General features: G+C 36.7%; 1 protein-coding gene across 2 annotated transcripts in view; it reads left to right on the forward strand.

The window, feature by feature from the left end:
* Positions 1-22,498, forward strand: part of CSMD3 (CUB and Sushi multiple domains 3) — a 1,250,820-nt gene that overhangs the window by 725,040 nt on the left and 503,282 nt on the right. For both annotated transcript variants that reach the window (XM_056128239.1, XM_056128292.1), the window contains 3 exons: positions 11,033-11,215; positions 15,574-15,900; positions 21,124-21,318. In XM_056128239.1, coding sequence (XP_055984214.1) covers positions 11,033-11,215; positions 15,574-15,900; positions 21,124-21,318 — 705 coding nt within the window. The remainder of the gene's footprint in view (positions 1-11,032; positions 11,216-15,573; positions 15,901-21,123; positions 21,319-22,498) is intronic.

Genomic DNA, 22,498 nt, shown 5'->3' on the forward strand with positions numbered 1-22,498 from the left:
TTTGTCCATCGCTAATGGTACAAAGTAAATGACAACCTTCTGTGCACATAGAAGCAGGGTAGCACGTGAGTCTGAGAACCATGTGTCCAAATGTGTGAAACTTTATGTACAACCTAGATGGTGGAGGGAACAGTATTCAAGGCAGAAAAGAAGTTATTTATTTATTTACTTATTCATTTATGCACACCCTATGGTGCTCAGGTGTTACTTCTGATTCTGCATCCAGGAATAACTTCTGGCAAGCTTGGGGAATCATATAGGGTTCCAGCGATTGAACCTTGATCAGCTGCATGCAAGGCAAGTGCTTTACCCAATGTACTGTGACTCTTACCCTGTGAATAATATTTCTTTGGGATTAAACTGTAGATATCCTACTCTCATCTCCTACACTTGAAGGACACCTATAAAATCTTATGTTATTCAAATGATGTAACTGTGTGGTTCCATAATTTTATATTATGATCTTCTGTAATTATTAGAATTTGTGACCACTTATATTATTTACAAATATACCATTTTTTGTTCTTTCCCTTACCTCCTTTCATTCTTTGTGTACACTATAGGTATTTTTTAAATATCAATTGTGAGTGATTATCCAAGTGTGTGGAGAGTGGCTCCAGTAAGGCCTTGGTTGGGGCCTGGAAGTCTTCAGCTGTTGGGCCCTGGCGAGGATAGTCAGACACAGGGTAGGAGACTCTGCCTTGTGCTCTCCCGGGAGCTTGTTGTGATAATCTTTGGATCCTGGCCTTTGTTGGGGTTACACGGCAGTTGGAGGGTGTAACTGTTTAGCTACTGACAGGTCCAGTCCCAAACCGTGCAGGCTTAGAGATCTCAGTCCCGGGTCCCACACACCTGGGTTCCTCTGCCAGTTCGGTTATGTCTGAGGCTTATCCAAGTGTGTGGAGAGTGGCTCCAGTAAGGCCTTGGTTGGGGCCTGGAAGTCTTCAGCTGTTGGGCCCTGGCGAGGATAGTCAGACACAGGGTAGGAGACTCTGCCTTGTGCTCTCCCAAAACCTTCCATGGTAACTCACAATTCCAAAAGGCTGAATCTAAACGTTGGACATGGGAGTCTCCCGATGGACGGTTCCACAATGAAATAGACCACATCATATTCAATCGGCGGTTTTGCCTAACCGATGTTGCTGTTGTCCCAAAATTCCAAACGGGATCAGACCACCGTCTTCTTTGTGCAAAATTCTACCTCACAGAACGAGGAGAAAAGAATGCAAGGTTTAAGAAGAAGACTCCCAGAACAACCACCAACTGGGAACTCTTTGGCTCTGTTGCAGCAACATGGGAAGATGCCGTCATTGACAACATTGATGAGGAATACGATCGAATGATTCAGCACCTCCATGATTGTGCAAGGAATGCCAAGAGAGAGATAACCACAAAAAAACCGTCTTTCTTCGAACACTCTTGAACTTATTCGCCAACGTGGCGTGGCACGTGCCTCAGGCAACCACAAGCAAACGTCCGAACTGGCAAAACAGTGCAGAAAAGCCATCAAGGATGACCTCAAAAACAGGAGAGCAGCAGTACTGGTAGATGCAGCAGAAGCTGGGAAAAACATTCGTAATGCCCGCCTGTCCTTCACCAACTACAAAACCAAGATGACTGCCCTCCGACATCATGATGGATCTATCACATCTTCCAGAAGGGCAATGGAGAAGATTATTCATGACTTCTACTCAGATCTCTTTAATAGCCACATCCACTTGCCCACATACCACATACCACATGATGGATATGTCGTTCCCAATGTTCTCCCTTCCGAAATCCAACATGCCATCTCGTCGGTAAAGAAACAAAAAGCACCTGGCCCAGACAAGATCAGACCTGAACACCTGAAGAACTTACCATCAGTACTCATCAATACATTAGCTCGACTCTTCACACGCTACCTGTCTGAATGCAAGGTTCCATCCCAATGGAAAACCAGCAAGACTGTACTACTATACAAGAAAGGAGACATCCACGACATTGGCAACTATCGCCCAATCTGCCTATTGTCTGTCATCTACAAACTATTCACTCGAGTCATCCTGAATAGAATTAGCAGAACACTAGATGAAGGACAACCATGTGAACAAGCTGGATTCCGAAAAGGATTCAGTACCATCGACCATATCCACACAATAACCAAGCTCATTGAGGTATCTCGGGAGTTCAAGATGCCGCTCTGTCTAACGTTCATTGATTTAAAGAAGGCCTTTGATTCTGTTGAGACGGAAGCGGTCATGGAAGCCCTAGCCAATCAGGGCATACAAACTCAATACATCAGGATCCTTCGTGAGCTCTATTGCGGATTCACTACCAAGATCTCACCATTCTACAAAGAAGTAATCATCCATATCAAGAGAGGGGTTCGGCAGGGTGATACCATTTCACCAAAACTCTTCAGTGCCACCCTCGAGAACATCATGCAATGACTAGAATGGGAAAACATGGGAGTGAAGATAGATGGTCGGCAACTACACCACCTCCGCTTTGCTGATGACATCGTTCTAATAACACCAAACATCAGCCAAGCAGCACAAATGCTTGCGGACTTTGACCGTGAGTGTGGAAAGGTTGGACTACAGCTGAATCTTACGAAGACAATGTTTATGAGAAACAGCCTTGTTCCTGACGCTCCATTCGCTCTCAACGGAACCACCATCTCCGAATGCAACAGTTATATATACTTAGGTCGAGAAATCAACATGATGAATGACCTGGCACCTGAGTTACGCAGGAGGAAGAGAGCGGCTTGGAATGCCTTCAAGAGCATTGAAGAAATAACTAAAAGGACAAAGAACCTCCAACTATGAGCACATCTCTTTGATTCCACTATTCTTCCTGCATTAACATATGCCTCAGAGACCTGGACCCTACGAAAACAGGATGAGAACACTATTCGGGTCTCTCAAAGAGGAATCGAAAGAACTATGCTTGGAATATCACGATTCACTCAAATGAGAGATAGAATCCGGAGTTCTGATCTTTGTCAACGCTCAAGAATCAGAGACGCTGTCTCATTTGCCAAGACATCAAAAATCAGATGGGCTGGACATGTAATGAGGTTTACAGACAACCGCTGGACTAGAGCCATTACTGATTGGATTCCACGAGACATCAAAAGATCACGTGGACGCCCACCTATAAGATGGTCAGACTTCTTCGTCAAGACCCTAAATGATCGGTTTGAGGCTCTACATGTTCCTAAAACGAACAGATACCATTGGGCTACGCTAGCACGCAACCGGGATGAATGGAGACGTTACTGGCACCCGCTCGAATAAATCGATGAATAACGGGGATTAAGTGATTAAGTGATTAAGTGAGTGATTAATGCTTTGGAACTCACATTATGGAAAAATATCACCTGGCACAATTTCTACCTGTGCACTTTTAATTTGTATGACTTTGGGAAAGTTACCTCTTTGAATGCTCATAGAGCTATTCAAGAATGTCATGATTTCTTAGAACTTTACAGGACACATAAATGGCAGAAATATTTGTCATGTGCTTAGGTATTTAACATGCAAAAGTCATTAAAAGTCCATGACAAGATAAAGATAGTAAATAATTATAGTAAAACAGTGGAATTAGAGGTAAGGCCAGAAATCCACAGTAACAAAAAGAAGGGTCACTAACTACTTAGAAGTTTAGCGCAGTCTTTATGGACCAAGCACTGTAGCACTGCCCTCCTGTTGTTCATCGATTTGCTCAAGTGGACCCTGTAATGTCTCCATTGTGAGACCTGTTGTTACTATGTTTGGCATATCGAATACATCCTTCTTAAACATTTGTAGAAATCAAGTATCTCTAGAATAATTTTGGTTTCTTATGGAAGTGTGATTGTTGGGTCAACACTTTAGAGACAAATCTTATCTGTCTCTTTCTTTTTAATATATTTTATTTCTCTTGTGACATTTTCTACCACTTAGATCATTTAGGATGAATTTTATTGATTTCACTGAGCATTGCTATGCATTTAAAATATATTTAAATCAAATACATTTAAAGCAATGCTTAATTATTTTAGCATTTAAATACTTTTGGGATCAGTATCTATTGCTTGATTTCTTTATTTTTTTAAATTGAATCACAATGAGATACACGGTTACAAAGTTGTTCATGACTGGGTTTCAGGCATACAGTGTTATAACACATTTCCCACCTCCAATGTCTCTAGTTTCTTTCCCTCCTGCCCCCACCACCACTGTAGGTAGGGGACTTTCCATGAAAGCAGCTGACCCATGTCCAATCCCCTACTTCCTGTAATCTCCCAAAGCCGCTCTGGAGGGATCACTAAGTGCAGAATCAGGGGTGGTTATCCTGAGCATAACCAGGTGTGACCCAAACACACACACACATACACACACACACACACACACACACACACACACACACACACACATCTTCATTCCCTCTACTGGCATCTCTTGGCCTTACATATTCTAGATATTCTAGAACCAGGATTCTTTGCATGTTTTCTCCCAAGCATCATGAACAGTGGAGAGAATATTATAGGTGTGGAAATGAAGTAATGATAGTGGAATCTCTTTTGAATTATTTCTACAAATTTGACTTTGGCTTACTTCTTTAGCTTCCTTTTATTCCCATGGTTAAAAGATAATAAGAATGTCTACATACTAGTATTGCAATTAGAGATGCACAAGTTAGTAGGCATAGTATTTACCAGACCTCCTGTCAGATAATTGTCACATAATGTCATTTGTGATATTTTTATCTTCTGGGAAATTTTACTTTTAATTCCAATCTGCCCCCTTTCCTTGCCTACACATTGTTTTTAAGTGATGAGTAATTTGTCTTAGGTTTGGTTGCCTAGAAAACAGAGATAAAATTTACTATTAATATTTTTTATTCAGTTGTATTTGCAGAAGGTCAGGAGGAGGTTACCATAAAATTCTCATACAGCAAAAATGAATAGGGGTTAGAAAAGGAGATAGACCAGGGAAATAGGGGAATTCAGTGTAAAGTAGTATATTACTGGGCATCATTAAACATACCACTACAAGCTCAGAAACAACACAGCTTGTTGCTTACTTGTGTCACACATCCAGCTGTGCTTCAGAACTATCAGTTTTCATTTGGGAGAGATAAATAATTTACCTGTTTCCTACCCACACTGATTTGGTGATCCAACTTCACATTCATTCATTAAGTTCTCAGCAATTCCAAACAGCTTCTATCTCCATTGAAAAGTTCTTAGGAAAAGTCAAACTTCTATTAAGTCTGCATCTTCAACTCAGGAAACAGGAGCTGCTAAAGTTTTTGCTGCAAAAGTAGATAAAGGTTATGAGGCAGGTTGTTTTATTGTGCCCCCAAATGCTTGAGCCTGGCTCAGCCAGTTGACTTAGGAGAGAAACTGGAAGAATGTCCTGCTGCCACTTCTGTCACATACAGATTTTCTCACTTGAGTAGCTAGTGCTCAAGATCAATCAAAGAGGTGATAGTTTGACCTCATCTTTTTGTTTGTTTGGGAGCCAAACCTCACATGCTTTGAGATTGCTCCTATATCTGCACTCCAGAACCATTCCTGGCAGGGCTAAGGAAACCATATGAGGTGCCAGCAAAGATAAGGATGGTGACCCTTCTCGAGGAAAATGCCCTACATGCTGCATTATTGCTCCTGTCCTGTCTTTTGATAGTGAGAAACAGCAATTTCTGCATGATACTTTTAAGTCCATAAACCATTCAAAAACAAGTTGCCAACATAATATGTCACTATTTCCAATACTCAATTTGGATTTCACCAAAATAAGGACTCTCAGATAACCACAAAACAATTATCCAGGTAACAATATCAGCATTTTAGCCATGATAATTGAATAATAATTATAATTCATGAAGCACATTCAAGTTTCTCCCTTTTCTGGATTCAAACCATGAAATTTTCTTGTGTTTTCTTCTAATGTCTCTTTGATTTCCTTCAGTCTGGATAAGGTTTTTTTTTTTTCCTCCTGGTAACCTCATCTTGACAGTTTTAAAGAGGACGGACTTTTGAATGCTGTACTATGTTGTTCGGTCTGGGTACACCCGATTTTGTTGTGTATACACCCTTTGCCATGCACGCTTGAAGAGAATGTTGCAGGAATGAGTCTGATCATCCCAGTGATCATCGAATCAGAAGGTGGACGATGTCACTGTGTTCCACACCATTTACACTTATCACCATACTAAATAAGTATCTTGAGTGTTCCCAGGATAATTGCACAATTATAACTTGTGATTATCTGACAGAATATTAATGTGGGACAATGATATTGTGTTATCATCTGTTAAACCAGAATCAAAAGTACTACTATTGATTTTATATTTTCATTTTTCTTTTACTTTGTTTATTGTAATCCTTCATGAATATGAAGTTCTTTCATTGTTGTCATTTATTCATCCATTTTCATCAGTGTAGTTCAGCCATATCCAATTAGCTTCCGTTGTCAGTATCGCTGCAATTTTAGTGGTCGATCCGAATCCTCCATATTAAGTTATGGGGAGGGGGTTGGTGACCCTCTCAAGAGGCACTTTCATTTTGATTCATCCATAGCATTACTTATGTTCTGTGTTTTTGCAGAAGTTGTGTTTTTCCCTGTGAGTCTTGGACCTCTGGGAGAAGAGGTTCTGACTTTAGGAACAAAAGCCATGGTCACAAGGCTAAAAGATCGTCCACATTTTTCTCCCCCTTGGCAACATACTAGCAACTGACTTTGCAAGGCAATTTGATAAAATCTTATAAAAACTGACCTTGTTGAGCCATGGAGATAGTAGTGGTAGAGTGATAGGGGACTTGTCTTCCACCACAGGAGAGGCCTGGGTTCAATCCCTGGTAGCTCTATCAGCCTTGAGCACTTTTAGCAATGATCCTTGGGACAAATTTTAGATCACTAGCAAGAGTCATCCCAAATCCAAAGTAAATAAACACTTGGAGAACAAACTTTTCAGCATGAAAGGTGCCTGCAGTTCCAAGTGAGAGTAGAGGAAGTGATGCTTCTTGAATCCTGTGGTACTAGTTATTACTAAGACCACCAGAGGAATTAAAATGCCTCCATTTCTACACTGAGCAATGCAGAGACCAGAGTTTGACTCCCGAAATCTCATGACCCATCCCTACCCTCTATTATTAATGGACATAGTTCTGAAGTCCTCAAGAGCAGGACTTTCAGTCCTAGCTTCAGTGAGCTGGTAGTGTCCAGCATTTCAGAGGTTGAGTTTTTCTGCATTACTAGTGCCCAAATATTAGACATCCTGTCCTGACTAGCCAACTCACCCAGTACCATTTGGCCATTACCAAAACAAATGGGATGGTAGATGTTGGGGTTAAAATGTTTCAAAATGCTAGTACAGTTTCAACCTATATTCAATGCATTTTAGGTGTAATAATTAATTATTCTTTATGGATATATCTACTATTGCACTCATCAGTTGCATACTAATAGTTCAGCTGTCTTTTTTGCCTACTTGGTAGAAAACAAAAAAAGTAAAAAAAATGAATTATTAATGTACACTTATTTTTGCTTACTAAATTTTTGTCTAAGTCAGAGAGTATTATAGTTTTTAAAATGCACCTTTATTTGAGAATGTACCATCTAATTTTAAGGAATTTTGCATTAAAGGGTAAAAATATAATTATTTCAAAGGAATAAAATACCTATGTACTTACTAGTTCTAACTCAAAGATGATAAAGAGATATAGCTCTTTTCAAATATGTAAAATATATCTAACCCTTCAGAATAGAAAGAAACAGTCTCAGATCTTACGCACCTATCAGGGATTCCTAAGATCAATAAATATAAATTTTACAAGATCTGAGTGGATGGAAGTAAACTAAGGATTTCATAAACTCGAGCTGCTATAGAAGGCTAGTGCTTCTGCTTCTGTATTGGAAGCAGTTTTACAGTTAGAACCCAAGTATCTCAGGAGGTTATTGGCAACCTTGTGAAACTACAGTAATTGACAACAAGGGAAGCACTTCAGCTACTGAGAGAAATGATCAAACACAGATTGAGAATCCAATGAAATATTTGAGAGAGGCCCCTGACTAAAATCTTAAAGATAAAAAAAAGAGCCCGGAGGGGAAAGGGTGTTGTCCCGCCCGCCCGCTCCTCTCTGCAAAGAAAGATGGCGGCCACACGGGAGCCTTGTGGACAGCAGGTTTGAGCCGGGGGTGGGTGGCGGCAAGGGCCTCATGGGAAGGGGGGCGTTCTAGGCCATCCTTCACGCCCGAACGAGGTCACCAGCCGCCCCCCACGAGTGGCTTTCCGGCACGGCCACGGCCCCGGAGGCACAAGGACTTAGCACAGAGAGCCACCCGCTTGGAGCAGAAAAGCAAATGGACTATGTGTTAAACCGCGCCACCATGCCTGCCTGGAGGGGAAAGGGTGTTGTCCCGCCCGACCGCTCCTCTCTGCAAAGAAAGATGGCGGCCGCACGGGAGCCTTGTGGACAGCAGGTTTGAGCCGGGGGCGGGGGGCAGCAGGGGCCTCATGGGAAGGGGGGCGTTCTGGGCCGCCCTTCACGCCCGACCGAGGTCACCAGCTGCCCCCCATGAGCGGCTCTCCGGCACGGCCACGACTCCAGAGCACAGAAACCAATCTCTTAACTATCTAACTTTTAATAGAAATACTTCCAGGGTTAATAAGTAAAACAGCAGAAATCCAAAATCCAGACATCATTTTATTCTTAAACCAAGCTGTAGAAAGCAAATCATTTCACAACGCTTTTTCAGCATATCTGATTGGGGGGGGGGGGGGGTTTGTAAACTCTAAACAATAATTGTGCATCTTCTATCGAAACAGTGTATCTAGTCAAAGTAGATAGAGTATTAACTAGAACTCATCTGCCACACAGGAATTGGGAGGGGTGGGAGGTGGGGTTCTATTGGGGTTCACGGTTAAAAATAAGCATTGGTAAAGGGAAACGTGTTTGATACTTACATGACTGAGACCTAAACCCGAAAGCTCTGTAACTTTTCCCACAGTGATTCAATAAAGAAATAAATTATTAAAAAAAATAAATAAATAAAATGACATTTTAAATATTAAAAAAAGAGGATTTCTAATCAAGTAGAAAGTTATTCAAATTCAGAAAAAATAATTCTGAAGGGGAAAGTATAAGACATGAATAGTTGTGAAGAAAGATGCATTTTGAAAATATTCAGTTAAATTTGAATACATCTGGGTTTACAACCAATTAGTAATTTGGAATTTATAATGCAGATATCCCTATAACTAATATTATATAATTCAAAATATACCATTTTTCAAAATGGAAATTTGATTGGTTGAGCAAAATGAATGCTGAATCAGCTTCAACATTCAATACAAAGATGAAAACTTAAAAGAATCAGTATTTTAAAGAGATAGTGGTAATTATTCCTCAAAATTGAAAGATGAAATGCACAAGTTATTTGGTGGAAAACTGTGCCAAGCACAAGAAAAAAAAGATTGAAAACAAATACCTCAGTGGATAATAGTAATTCTTTAAAAAGACAAATTTTAAAAATTGATCCTAATATTCAAGAGAAGGGAGGAGGAGGTGCAGAGATAGTTGAAAAATAATTAAAGTCATTTTGGTGTTTTGTGTCTTATCAGGAACGATCTATGGGTAAAAGGCTAGGAGTAAAACCTTCCAAAGGCTAAGGAAAAATCCGTTTTGAATCAAAAGTGTATGAATTATTACAGAAAAATACATTTTCAAATGAAGAGGGAGCTTTTATTTCAATAAGAGAAACAATTTTGATAAGAAATATAATGGCAATGACATTTCTAGCTAGCAGCATTCTCTCATCACCTAACACATTGAAGCGAATCCCCTCCAATCAATATTTATTTTGTATAGTAAAGAAATTTCATTCTAAAATGAAAATACCATTCATTTAATGTTTAACATTTTTAAGTATTTGCTCGAGCGGACCCAGTAACGTCACCATTGGAGACTTTGTTGTTACTGTGTTTGGCATATCAAATACTCTCGGGAGCTTGCCGGGCTCTCCGAGAGGGGCAGAGGAATCGAACTCGGGTCGGCTATGTTGGCCGCTTGTAAGGCGAACGTCCTACCCGCTGTGCTATTATATACTACTGAAAATCATTAATCATTATCTCCTTTATGTTTTACCTATCTCACACTTGTTGAACATGCTCTGGTAACTCATGGATTCTCAAAAAATTATATTTTCTATAAATGGAATAAATGGTGTTTTAAAATATGTGACATGGACTTGATTAAATGTGAAGGAAAAGTGGTTACATCCATACCTGGTTTGAAATTTCAAAATGACTATTTCAGATTTGAAGGAAGGGTAGATAAAACATAATTAATGGCATGAACAATTTTAATTTGACCAATATAATAATTTGAGGTTTAATATAGTTTATTTATCTATCCAATGTGAAACCTGACTATACTTATACAGAGTATTAAAGTAATAGCATTAATAACCAACAACAAAATTTTAGCATTGGACCATATATTCAAAAACACTTTGAAAAATTTATGAGTGAAAGAGAAAATCAAAATGGAAATTACAATCCAGTTTGAAGTGAACAAGAGGGCTATCAATATAAAAGAAGTACTCTGAATAAAATTTATAGATACTTTTTTAGGAAATGAGAAAGTCTGAAAATAAACTAATAAATAATTTCTCATATTTTAGTTTAAGAGGTAGAATAAGAACCACAAAATAATGTGAATGAGGGGGAAATAAAATAGAGATAAAAGATGTTTAAATAGACTTTAAATTATGGAAATGACAAAATTGGTTCTTTAGAAAAGAAATTGATTATCTTTAATTAAAATTAAGAAAAAATAAGATAATAATGGTCAGTTAATTGTATTGACAACAATGTTTTATAATTTATTTCTAAAGATATGCAAAAACCCTGTAACAATTCAAGAATTAAGATAGGGTAACATACTAAATTTTTTGCTCTGAAATACTTTGGCTGTACAGAGCGTACATTTGGCTATTTAGTTATGTGACTCTCCTATGTATTGAAGATGAATTTTGTCACCTATTTTTTGCAGAAATTGAAAAAGAAAGCTGTGGTGACCCGGGTACACCCTTATATGGAATTAGAGAAGGAGATGGATTTTCTAATCGTGATGTTTTAAGGTTTGAATGCCAATTTGGGTTTGAATTAATTGGAGAGAAATCTATTGTTTGTCAAGAGAATAACCAATGGTCTGCAAACATACCCATCTGTATCTGTGAGTACCAAATGCTTTGCTTCCAGATAGCATATGTTACCCTGTCCTTGCATATAATTGCTTTTGTAATTAATTGCAAAGAGCTGGAACTGTGTAATTATTTTTGAGCGAATAGCACTTTGTGATACTATCTTTAACAAGTGTACTTCTGCTAAATTATAAATTTTGTGATAGATTTAAATAAAGTTAATATAGTTCACTGGTAATTGCAAAAAATATATTACATGCATTCTCCTAACACTTTATTGGTGGCATTTTATGCTTTATAGATAACATAATTTTTATGGAAATTATACATCTGTACTAATTTTAATTGACTCATTTATTTTAATAAGATAGTATATGCTTATTTGCAATAAAACACTTAACATAGTTAAAGTTTTTTTCTGTGTATAGTGCATTAATTTATTTTAACGTTTAAATGGGTACAAGATTGCAAATAAGTTACCACTTCTGTATATTATGAAAATAAATTTTTATTAATGCTTATAATATATAATATATTTGAATTTTTAGAAACTACATGTCTAAATACATTGCTATGTCATTGTATACCAGGGGAGATAGTACAGCAGTTAAAATGCTTATGATCACTGTCCTTGCATGTGGCTGAGCTTCATTTGATCCCCAACACAGCATAGGGTCCCCTGAGCATTGCCAGTAATGATTCGTGAGCACAGAGCCAGGAGTAAGCCCTGAGCACAGCTAAATGTGCTTCAACCCCTTACGAAATTTCAATTTAACTGCAATAAAATATAATTTGTGTTATAAATTGATAAGATGTAAGGTTTAATTAAATACTAATTTTATTACTGACAGTTGACCAGTAATGAATAAAATATTAAAAAAATTGCATTTTATTTTGACCATTCACAGATTATAACACAGAGGGACAATAGTAGTTAAATGTAAAATAATTTTTTTAATTTTCAGATATAAGATCTTCATCTTAGCAAAATGCACAGGGTACTGCCTTAGATGTGGCTGACACAAGTTTAATTTTCAGTATCTCAGATGGTTCCCTATCTGACGCCGGGAGTGAGCACAGAGCCAGGAGTAAGCTCTGAGCACCTGATACATAGCTCTGAAATGACTCCCAGAAATAACTAAGCTAGACTTTTGATCTTATTAAACTTAAAATATTTTGAACTTGTAAAATCTTTTAGATATTATCACAAACTTTAAATAATTTACTGGCATAAAAAAACATAGCGTGTTCAAAACATACCATTTATGTAAATTATATGCTACAAAGCATACATTTTTCTTTTTGAAAGGTTTTATTTTTCACACATCTTATAATAACATTTTAAACAATTAACACGGATTTTCAAAATACCTAAAGGTCAAAACCTTTACATTGGATTTTTTAAAAATAAGACAAAAGAGCAAGTAAGCATTACAGTTTCATATATATATCACGGTCCTCCCGTTGTTCATCGATTTGCTCGAGTGGACCCAGTAACGTCTCCATTGTGAGACTTGTTGTTACTGTGTTTGGCATATTGAATATGTCACGGGGAGCTTGCCAGGCTTTGCCGTGTGGGCAAGATACTCTCGGTGGCTTGCCAGGCTCTCCGAGAGGGCAGAGGAATCAAAACCAGCTGGGCTGCCCTGTCCACATGCTGCTCCAACATATATATATATATATATATATATATATATATATTTACTTTACAATTTAGCAAAGCATGTATGTTTAGACCCTTCAAAAATGTCCCTAATTAAAAATTTTTACATGGTCTTCAGGAGATCTGAGAGATAAAAAGTACATAGGCCCTTTAATAGAAACCTTTTCAGTTTATGTACAATTTCATTCCTAACCAACATCGACTGTTTAGTTTCATTGCGAAACAAGAAATATAAAAGAATTTTTAATTACTTCAGGATCTAAAACAGTAATACTTCTAAAGAGTTTCCTAGAAAATTTTAACTCTATATATTCTTGCACATAGAATGTTTTATATTATATCAGGATCTGTTAGCACGCTGGAGTAGTATTACAATGGGTATGGTGCTTACCTTGGATACTAACCACTTGGGCTTTATCCAAGCATCCAACAAAGTTCCCAGAGCATTTCCAGGAGTGATCTTTGAGCCCAGAGGCAGTAGTGAGATCTAAGCAAAACTATGTAGCACTGTAACAATGTCCTCCCATTGTCCATTGATTTGCTCTAGTGGGCACCAGTAATGTCTCCATTGTGAGACTACTTGTTACTGTTTTTAGCATATCGGATACACCACTGGGAGCTTGCCAGGCTCTGCCATGCAGGCAGAATATTCTCCATAAATTGTCGGGCGCTCTAAAAGAGACGGAGGAATCGAACCCGGGTCAGCTGCATGCAAGGCAAATGCCCTACCCGCTGTGTTATCGCTCCAGCCAGCTTAATGTAAAAACGTTAAATAATTTTAACAGATGCCAAAATGCATTTAATAAAAATATATAGCTAAGATAAAAACTTGAAATGTATCCTGATATATAAAAATTACGTATCATTTATTTTCTTGTCAGTAGCAATTTTTAAAAAAATAATTAAAATATTTGGGAAAATGAAATAAAAAAGTATGAAAATTATATCCAGATATCATACAGAAAGATCATAAAACTTATTGATTTAAAATACTTTTAAATATAAGTGATGGCAATCTTGTAATAGAATATGAAAGTGTATTAAAATTGTAAATTACACAAAAGTTGCACTGAATAACTAATCAAGTTTCCAATAATTTTTTCAGAATTTGGCATAATTATAATTAACTAGATATAAAAAGAAAAGAAAACTAGATGTTGAATTTTATAATTTCCTAAAGAACTTACTACAAATTATTATTAGTTATAATCATAAAATTAGCTTTGTGGGACAGAATATATATATAGTACAGCAGGTAAGGTACTTGTGTTGCCTGCAGCCAATCTGGACTGACTTTCTGCTACTACATATGGTCACCAAGTCTTGCCAGAAATGATGCCTGAGCACAGAGCTAGGAGTAAACATAGCCTTGTGTGGCCCAAATAAAAAACCTAACATTTAAAAAAAAAACATAAAATTAGCTTTGTATTGACAAAAGAATGATATTTATTCAAAGGAAGCTATTAAATCTTCTTGATATAAATGTATAAAGTGTTTCGTATATGTATACATGTATATAATAAAATATTACAATGGTATAGTCCCTATCTAAGTGAAAATCACTTTGATCAGGAGTTGACAAACCAAATCCAAAATGCCAGTGCTAGCCTGGTGTCAGTTTTATAAATAGAATTTTATTAGCACTTCTCCACATAGTCTCATTAAATCATGTCCTTGGTAGCTTCCCTGCTATAATGCAGTGTTAAGTAGTTACAAAATGCCTTGTGGCTTGTAAAGCCAAGGCATTTGCTTTCCTTTTCCATGTGAATCTTGTGAAGTTAATTTAGATACAAGCTTATAGAATTCAATGATTTCTGGATATAGGTAGTAAAAATATGACAAGAGAACAGGGTGAAATATATGGGCACAGATCATGGAAGTGGTAGGGAATGCACTGGAGTGCATTAACTTTTCAAGAGAGTTATAATTCCAATTTTCCCTCTACATAAAAATATGGTGATGTGTAATATGATTTTAAATCTGTGTTGTAGGTATAAAAAAAGAAAACCAAACATATTTTCAATCTGTAATTCAGGTTAATACCCACTTTTAAGACCACAAAGTCAGGAGTATGCCTGTAGCACCACTGGCTGTGGCCCCCAAACAAAAGATAAATGAATAAATAAAACTATTTAATGATTGTGAATAAAGTAAAATAGCCATGAGGAGTGGTGGTACAATTGCTATAAGTTAACAGTTCATCATCTTAATTAGTTTTAACAGCAAAAAACAACCTATATAGAGAAATACAAATGTCTAATAAAACAGAAATTTCAACTTCAGTCCTAGACAAAGAAGTACAAATTAATGAGCTACTATTTTCTTGTAAAAATTACTAATTTGGTGTCATTCAAACATTCCATGAACATTACTGTTTTTTATAGAAATGTCTATTTTTCAAACATCCCCTCTTTTGTTTTTTTTTTCACAGAAACTAAACGTTTGCACAGCACTCTATGATGAGCATGGGGAATGTAAAAATGATAAATTGGTGTTTTTGTGTTTATCTATTTGTGCATATTTAAGCATACTACATCCAAAATGCAGGATGTCTTTTCATTTACTATGTAAAAAGAGTAAAAAAAAAATTCCTCTTTTATGGGTTGTTCAACTTTCTTAATCTTTTTATTCCTAAGGCTAGTTATCATGATTATAGAAAATGGCAAAATAAGATGAAATGTTATCTCTGAACATTGATTGTATTTTTTAATCTTCCTGTTTTAACAGTTCCTTGCCTCTCTAATTTCACTGCACCAATGGGAACAGTTCTTTCTCCTGATTACCCAGAAGGGTATGGAAATAATTTAAATTGCATCTGGACAATTATTTCTGATCCAGGGAGTCGGATACACCTTTCTTTTAACGACTTTGATCTGGAATCCCAGTTTGACTTCCTTGCAGTTAAAGATGGCGACTCTCCAGATTCCCCAATTCTTGGAACCTTCACTGGTGCAGAGGTGCCCTCCCATCTTACTAGTAATAGTCACATACTGAGACTGGAATTTCAAGCTGACCACTCAATGTCAGGACGTGGCTTTAACATCACTTATAACAGTAAGTTTATTTTTCCTTTATGGAATAATTCTACGAATTAAAGTTAAAAGTGAATCATACACAGCAACAAGATTCCAAAGATAAGGAATATTTTTTTTTCTTGCTTTTTGGGTCACACCCAGCATTGCACAGAGGTTACTCCTGGTTCATGCACTCAGGAATTACTTCTGGCAGTGTTCGGGCGACCATATGTGATACTGGGAATCAACCCAGGTTGGCCGTGTGCAAGGCAGATGCCCTACCCACTCTGCTATCATTCAAGTCCCAAGATAAGGAATCTTGTGTATTCATCGATCTAATTGTTCCAGGGACTCTCAGTCCAATTATATTGTTCTCTTTTATTATTGTGTCATTTCCTTTTGGTTATGAGAGTTGATGCTATGAAATATAAATCAAATATTATTATATTTGGAAACCTAGTAATGTTGGTTCTATCAACATTATAAGTTTAAACACAGATATCACATTTAGTGATATCGAACTTATTTCCATATCTCCCATACTTTGCTGATTTCAGAATGCAAGTATTACAGGAAGAAAAAAAATTCTAAGATATCTAGAAACTAATAAGGGATTTTAAATGGGTAAGCCAAAACATAGTTCTAAATCCAAAGTCAAGATTCACAGGCCTATATGAGTCACTAGAAGGAACTCATCATATTTTGGCTAATAAACCTATGGGCTGACTTAACAAAGCAACCATGGGAAAGAAAAGTACCTTAATTATTGAGAAAAATAGCACTAACGTCAAAGTGTGCAACTTTAAGTCTCCACTTTTCTGATAACTGAACATTAGTTTTCTCATTATTCCAGTGCATTATAATTAGCTTTGGGTGAATCAAGAGACAGATAAAAAATAACTATAGTAAAGTATACTGTACCTAGTAGATTTTAATCAACTTTGGCTGTTACTTTTCTTTGGTTTATGCGTGTGTATGTCTGTGTTTGTATGTGTATGCATGCGTGTTTGTGTGAATATGTTTATTTTATGACACATGTGTCAGTGCTTGGGGATTACCCATGGGTTTGTGCTTAGGTTTGTCCCCCATGGTAAACAGTGTAACGTGTGATTACAAGAATCTATTCTGGAGGTCAGAGCAATAGTACAGCGGGTAGGGTGTTTGCCTTGCTCACATTTGACTCGGATTCAATTGCCAGTATCCCATACGGTCCTCCAAGCACCAGCTGAAGTAATTCCTGAGTGCAGAGCAAGGAATAACCCCTGACCATTGCTGGGTGTGATCCCAAAAGAGAGAAAATAAAAGAATCTATTCTGGACCTCCCCAATGCAAATCCTATGCTTAAGTCCTATAAGTTATCTCTCTTGACCCTATTCATTGATTTTTTAGACTTTTAGTCTGGCATTTTATGTGTATATTATATTGCTCTAGGCTTAAAATTGAGATTATAATCTCTAAGGTCAATCTCCATGTTCTCTTTCCAAGGATTATTCCTTTTCCTTAACATAAAAAGATGGTGTATGCATAACAAAAAGATCAACTACATAAAGGGGTAAATAACTCAGTAGATTAATATTCTTTACATGCTAATTCTTCTTTTTGAAAGTGTTCTACCTGAAGTCATAGAATACTAGTTATTTTTATTGTTTTTCCTTAAAGCTACAGTGCTTGTTTGACATTTACCAGCTTGACAAATAAATATTCCTGTCATATAATAGAATGGCCTTATTTTCAGCTTCTTGAAAAATAAAAAAATTGCAATATACTCATGATTATTCAATGTTAATTTTGGAAATTAGTAACAAAATAACAATCATTGTCTTTTCTAAGTAATACCAGTGGTGATACTGTCGCTAATAAGTTGTCCAAATGCTAGAATCATTAAATTTAAATTAGCTGTTACATGTAAAGAATTGCTATATAAAATTTATTTTGTCCAAACTCCATTTAAAATAACATATATAAAGTATTTTAATATGTATATTAATATGATAGCCACAAAAAAACTCCTGTATTTGAAAACTATTGAGCTCATTCACCAAAGTGACTTGGCACAAGCCTCAGGCAATTGCAAGCGAATGTCTTAGCTCACAAAGCAGTGGAGAGAAACAATAAAGGAAGACCTCAAAGAAAAAAGAGCAGCAGTGCTGGAGATGTGGCAGAAGCCAGGAAAAGCATTCACAACGCCCGCCTGTCCTTCACCAACTACAAGACCAAGATGACTACCCTCCAACATCCTGATGGATCTATTACATCTTCCAGAAGGGCAATGGAGAAGATTATCCATGACTTCTACTCAGATCTCTTTGATAGCCACGTCTACCTGCCCACATACTAAATTCCACAGGATGGATATGTAGTTCTCAATGTTCTCCCTTCAGAAATCCAACATGCCATTTCATTGGTAAAGAAGCAAACAGCACCAGGCCCAGACAAGGTCAGATCTGAACACCTGAAGAATCTGCTGTCAGTACTCATCATTACACTGGCTTGTCTCTTCACACACTACTTGTCTGAATGCAATTTTCCATCCCAATGGAAAACCAGCAAGACTGTACTACTGTACAAGAAGGGAGACATCCACAACATTGGCAACTATTGTCCAATCTATTTCCTGTCATCTACAAGCTGTTAACTCAAGTCATCCTGAATAGGATTGGCAGAACACTAGAAGGACAACCATGCAAGCAAGCCAGGTTCTGCAAAGGATTCAGCATGATCGACCATATCCACATGGTAACCAAGCTCATAGAGGTTTCTCCGGAGTTCAAGATGCTGTTCTGTCTAACTTTTATTGATTTAAAGAAGGTCTTTGATTCTGTTGATACAGAAGCAACCATCAAGCCCTAGCCAAATAGGGTGTTCAAACTCAATAACATCAAGATCCTCTGTGAGCTGTATTGCGGATTCACTACCAGAATCTCACCATTCTACAGGGAAGTTATCATCCATGTCAAGAGAAATGTTCGGCAGGGTGATACCATTTCACCGAAGCTCTTCAGTGCCACCCTCAAGAACATCATGCACGATTGTAATGGGAAGGAATGGGAGTGAAGAAAGACAGTCAGCGACTACACCACCTCCGCTTTGCTGATGACATTGTTTTAATAACACCAAACATTAGTCAAGTGGTACAAATGCTGGCCGACTTTGACTGTGAGTGTGGAAAGATTGGGGTTCAGCTGAATCTCACGAAGACAATGTTTATGAGAAACAGTCGTGTTCCTGACGCTCCATTCACTCTCAATGGAAGGGACATCTCCTAATGCAACAGTTATGTGTACCTAGGTCAAGAAATCAACATGACGAAATACCTGGCATCTGAGTTGCACAGGTGGAAGAGAGCAGCTTGGAATGCCTTCAAGAGCATCGAAGAAATAGTTAAGGGAACGCAGAACCTCTTTCTCTGGGCACATGTCTTCGATTCCACTGTTCTTCCTGCATTAACATATGCCTCAAAGATCTGGGCCCTATGAAAACAGGATGAGAATGCTATTCAGGTCTCCCAAAGAGGAAACGAAAGAATTATGCTTGGAGTATCAACGCTTCCCTCAAATGAGAGAAAGAATCCAGAGTTCCAACCTCCGTCGACGGTCAAGAATCGGGGACACTGTCTTGTTTGCCAAGATGTCGAAAATCAGATGGGCTGGACATGTAATGAGATTTGGAGATGACCGCTGGAGTAGAGCTGTTACTGACTGGATTCCATGGGATGTCAAAAGATCGCGTGGCCACCCATCTACGAGATGGTCAGACTTCTTCATCAAGACTCTGAATGATGGGTTTGAGGCTCTTAGTGTTCCTAGAATGGGCTACCTATTATGCGACAGGGATGAATGGAGGCATTACTGGCGCCTGCTTGAGCAAATTGATGAGTAACAGGATGTCAAGTGATCAAGTGAAAATGTACATCCATTTTAAGTTATTTCAATGCATAATATTTTTAGTTTTAATGTATATGGGCCTCTAGTATTATGAAAATATGGTTCCTTATTATTCTCCTAGTAAATACATTATGTATTACATGTATAATTTATATTTAATTTTTTTCCATCAAAATTATTTTCTCCTGAAATAAATATTTACAGGTGTTAGCAGAAAACTCTAATTACAATTTAGTTTTATTTAAAGCACAATAGATTAAATTAGCAGAGTGTGCTGTTTGTATATTTTAGAATTTACTTTAATAGCATGTTGCGCTGTTTACATTTTTAATGAGGAACACATGTAATAAAATTGTATAATTTGTAAACAATATGAAAATAATTAGATATTTAAATTTCCTTTTGTTCTTATGCAATATAGGTATATTAAAATAATAATATCACATAAACTATGTTTTATACATTTAACTTTGCTAGCTAAATATTTTTTCACTCATACTAATTTTAGTAGCTCTAATGTCTGTTTATTAAAACAAATAAAAATAAAATGATTGTATGAGTCATATAATTTATAATCTGTGAAAAAACTCAAAAAAATATCTAAATTGTATTTATGCTAATTTCTGGGACTAACCTAACATATAGTTTTGGAGACATTCGCTTTAAAAAAAAATAATAGAGTCCTATAGTTGCCTTAAACTCAATAACACATTCTCTTAGACACATAAAATAAACAACCCTAAAGACATGTTATTCAGAAAAAATTAGAAACCAGGCTAGAGGATAGATTTCAATCCTGCCTCTATGTCCTGGGGCAAGCTCCTTAACTTTGCCTCTCACACAGAATGAATGGCAATACTTCTTAAATCAGGCTGTTCCAAATATTAGGAGATATAAACAACATCTCATTGGCTCCTATTACACTGTCTAGAACATGGTAATTGGGAAAGACTTGGCTTTTTTCCCTTTTCCTAGGTTGCGGGGAGTAAATGACATACAGAAAAATATAAAGCCTTGCCTTTATACTAGATTGAAACATTTTAATTCTCAGTGAAACCCTCCATTCTAAACAGTGAATTACAAGAAAATTTGCACCGAGATATAGTCAGCCTCCTCAGTATTCATAGTAATTAGAATTCTGACCAGATATATTGTCTAATTTTGCATACTGAGTTCTATAAATAAGCAGAAACAATTTTGTTTTGAATTGTTGTGTTTTAGAGCATAACTCATATTTTTAATAATTATCCCAATCCATATAAGTTAATCAAGTATGGTGAGAGGAAAGCCTTTACAAAATAACTCTCCCCCCAAATCCATGGGGGTCTCTTTCATGCAGCTTGTTGATATTTTTTTGTTGTTGTTGTTTTATTCTCAAGCATTTGGACATAATGAATGTCCTGATCCTGGAATACCAATCAATGCACGGAGGTTTGGGGACAACTTTCAATTAGGAAGTTCGATTTCAGTTATTTGTGAAGAAGGATTTATTAAAACTCAAGGAACAGAAACAATTACGTGTATTCTTATGGATGGAAAAGTGATGTGGAGTGGACCAATTCCAAGATGTGGAGGTAAGAACAGTGGTCAGTAAAAATGTAATACCCTCATTTTTAATTTATATTCATATTCTAGAAAGCATGACCAGAAATTTGTATAGAATATCAATGCCATTTGTATAGGATATCAATTTATATTAACATGTGTGCCATGGGATGAGGGTTTAACATTAGGCATTGTCATTTTGAATTATTTTCTTATTTGTCTCTAGTACTTAAACATAAATATATATATATATATATATATATATGGGGGGCCTGGAGCAATAGCACAGCAGATAGGGTGTTTGCCTTGTCACAGCCAACCTGGCCAACCCGAGTTCGGTTCCTACACCCCTCTCAGAGAACCCGGCAAGCTACCAAGAGTATCTTGCCCACATTGCAAAGCCTGGCAAGCTCCCCGTGACGTATTCAATATACCAAACACAGTGACAAGAAGTCTCACAAAGGAGATGTTACTGGGCCCGCTCAAGCAAATCAATGAACAATGGGAGGGCAATGCTACAGTGCTAATATATATATATGTATATATATATATACATATATATATACAGGTATATGTGCAAGAGGAACTTTTATTAGGTGGGGACTGGTGCCATTAGCCCTTTTAATAGAGCAACTTTTAAATATCAGGTGATCATTTTTAATGATTTCTTCTTGCTTTTCCATTTTTCATTATCTGCATGCTCATATTGACAATGGAAATTTTTTTCTTAATTGAGAATATTTAGTATATACTTTTCAGAAGTACAGAAGACTTAATTGGATGATACATCCATCACCTATAATGCTAGTTTCATTAAATTGAACATTTTATAATGTCTCATGATGAAGTAAACCAGGCCATAAATTATGTTTTCTATTAGTCTCTTCAATTAATACCTCCATCTTCTTCTAATGGCTTTCTCATTTGTAATATCAGGGGGATAAACTAAACAACCTTAGTGATTTTTTTATTCCAAAATGTGAAATGTTATCGGTTTATTAGGAGTTGTCTACCAATGGTATTAGATCTGCTATTATTTTAAGAACACAGTAGTTATATAATACAAAAGGGCAGAAAAGGAAAGTAATTTTCAAAAGACTTATGTCATAATTTACCCAGTATCTTATTTAATTCATGTATCTATTATTAAATTCCAATTGGAGAATCGTCCAGGAAAACGGGCATTAGTATTTGGGGAAATAATGGAAG

Source organism: Sorex fumeus, unplaced genomic scaffold (assembly GCF_029834395.1).
Source record: "Sorex fumeus unplaced genomic scaffold, SorFum_2.1 ptg000002l, whole genome shotgun sequence".
Taxonomy (NCBI): Eukaryota; Metazoa; Chordata; class Mammalia; order Eulipotyphla; family Soricidae; genus Sorex; species Sorex fumeus.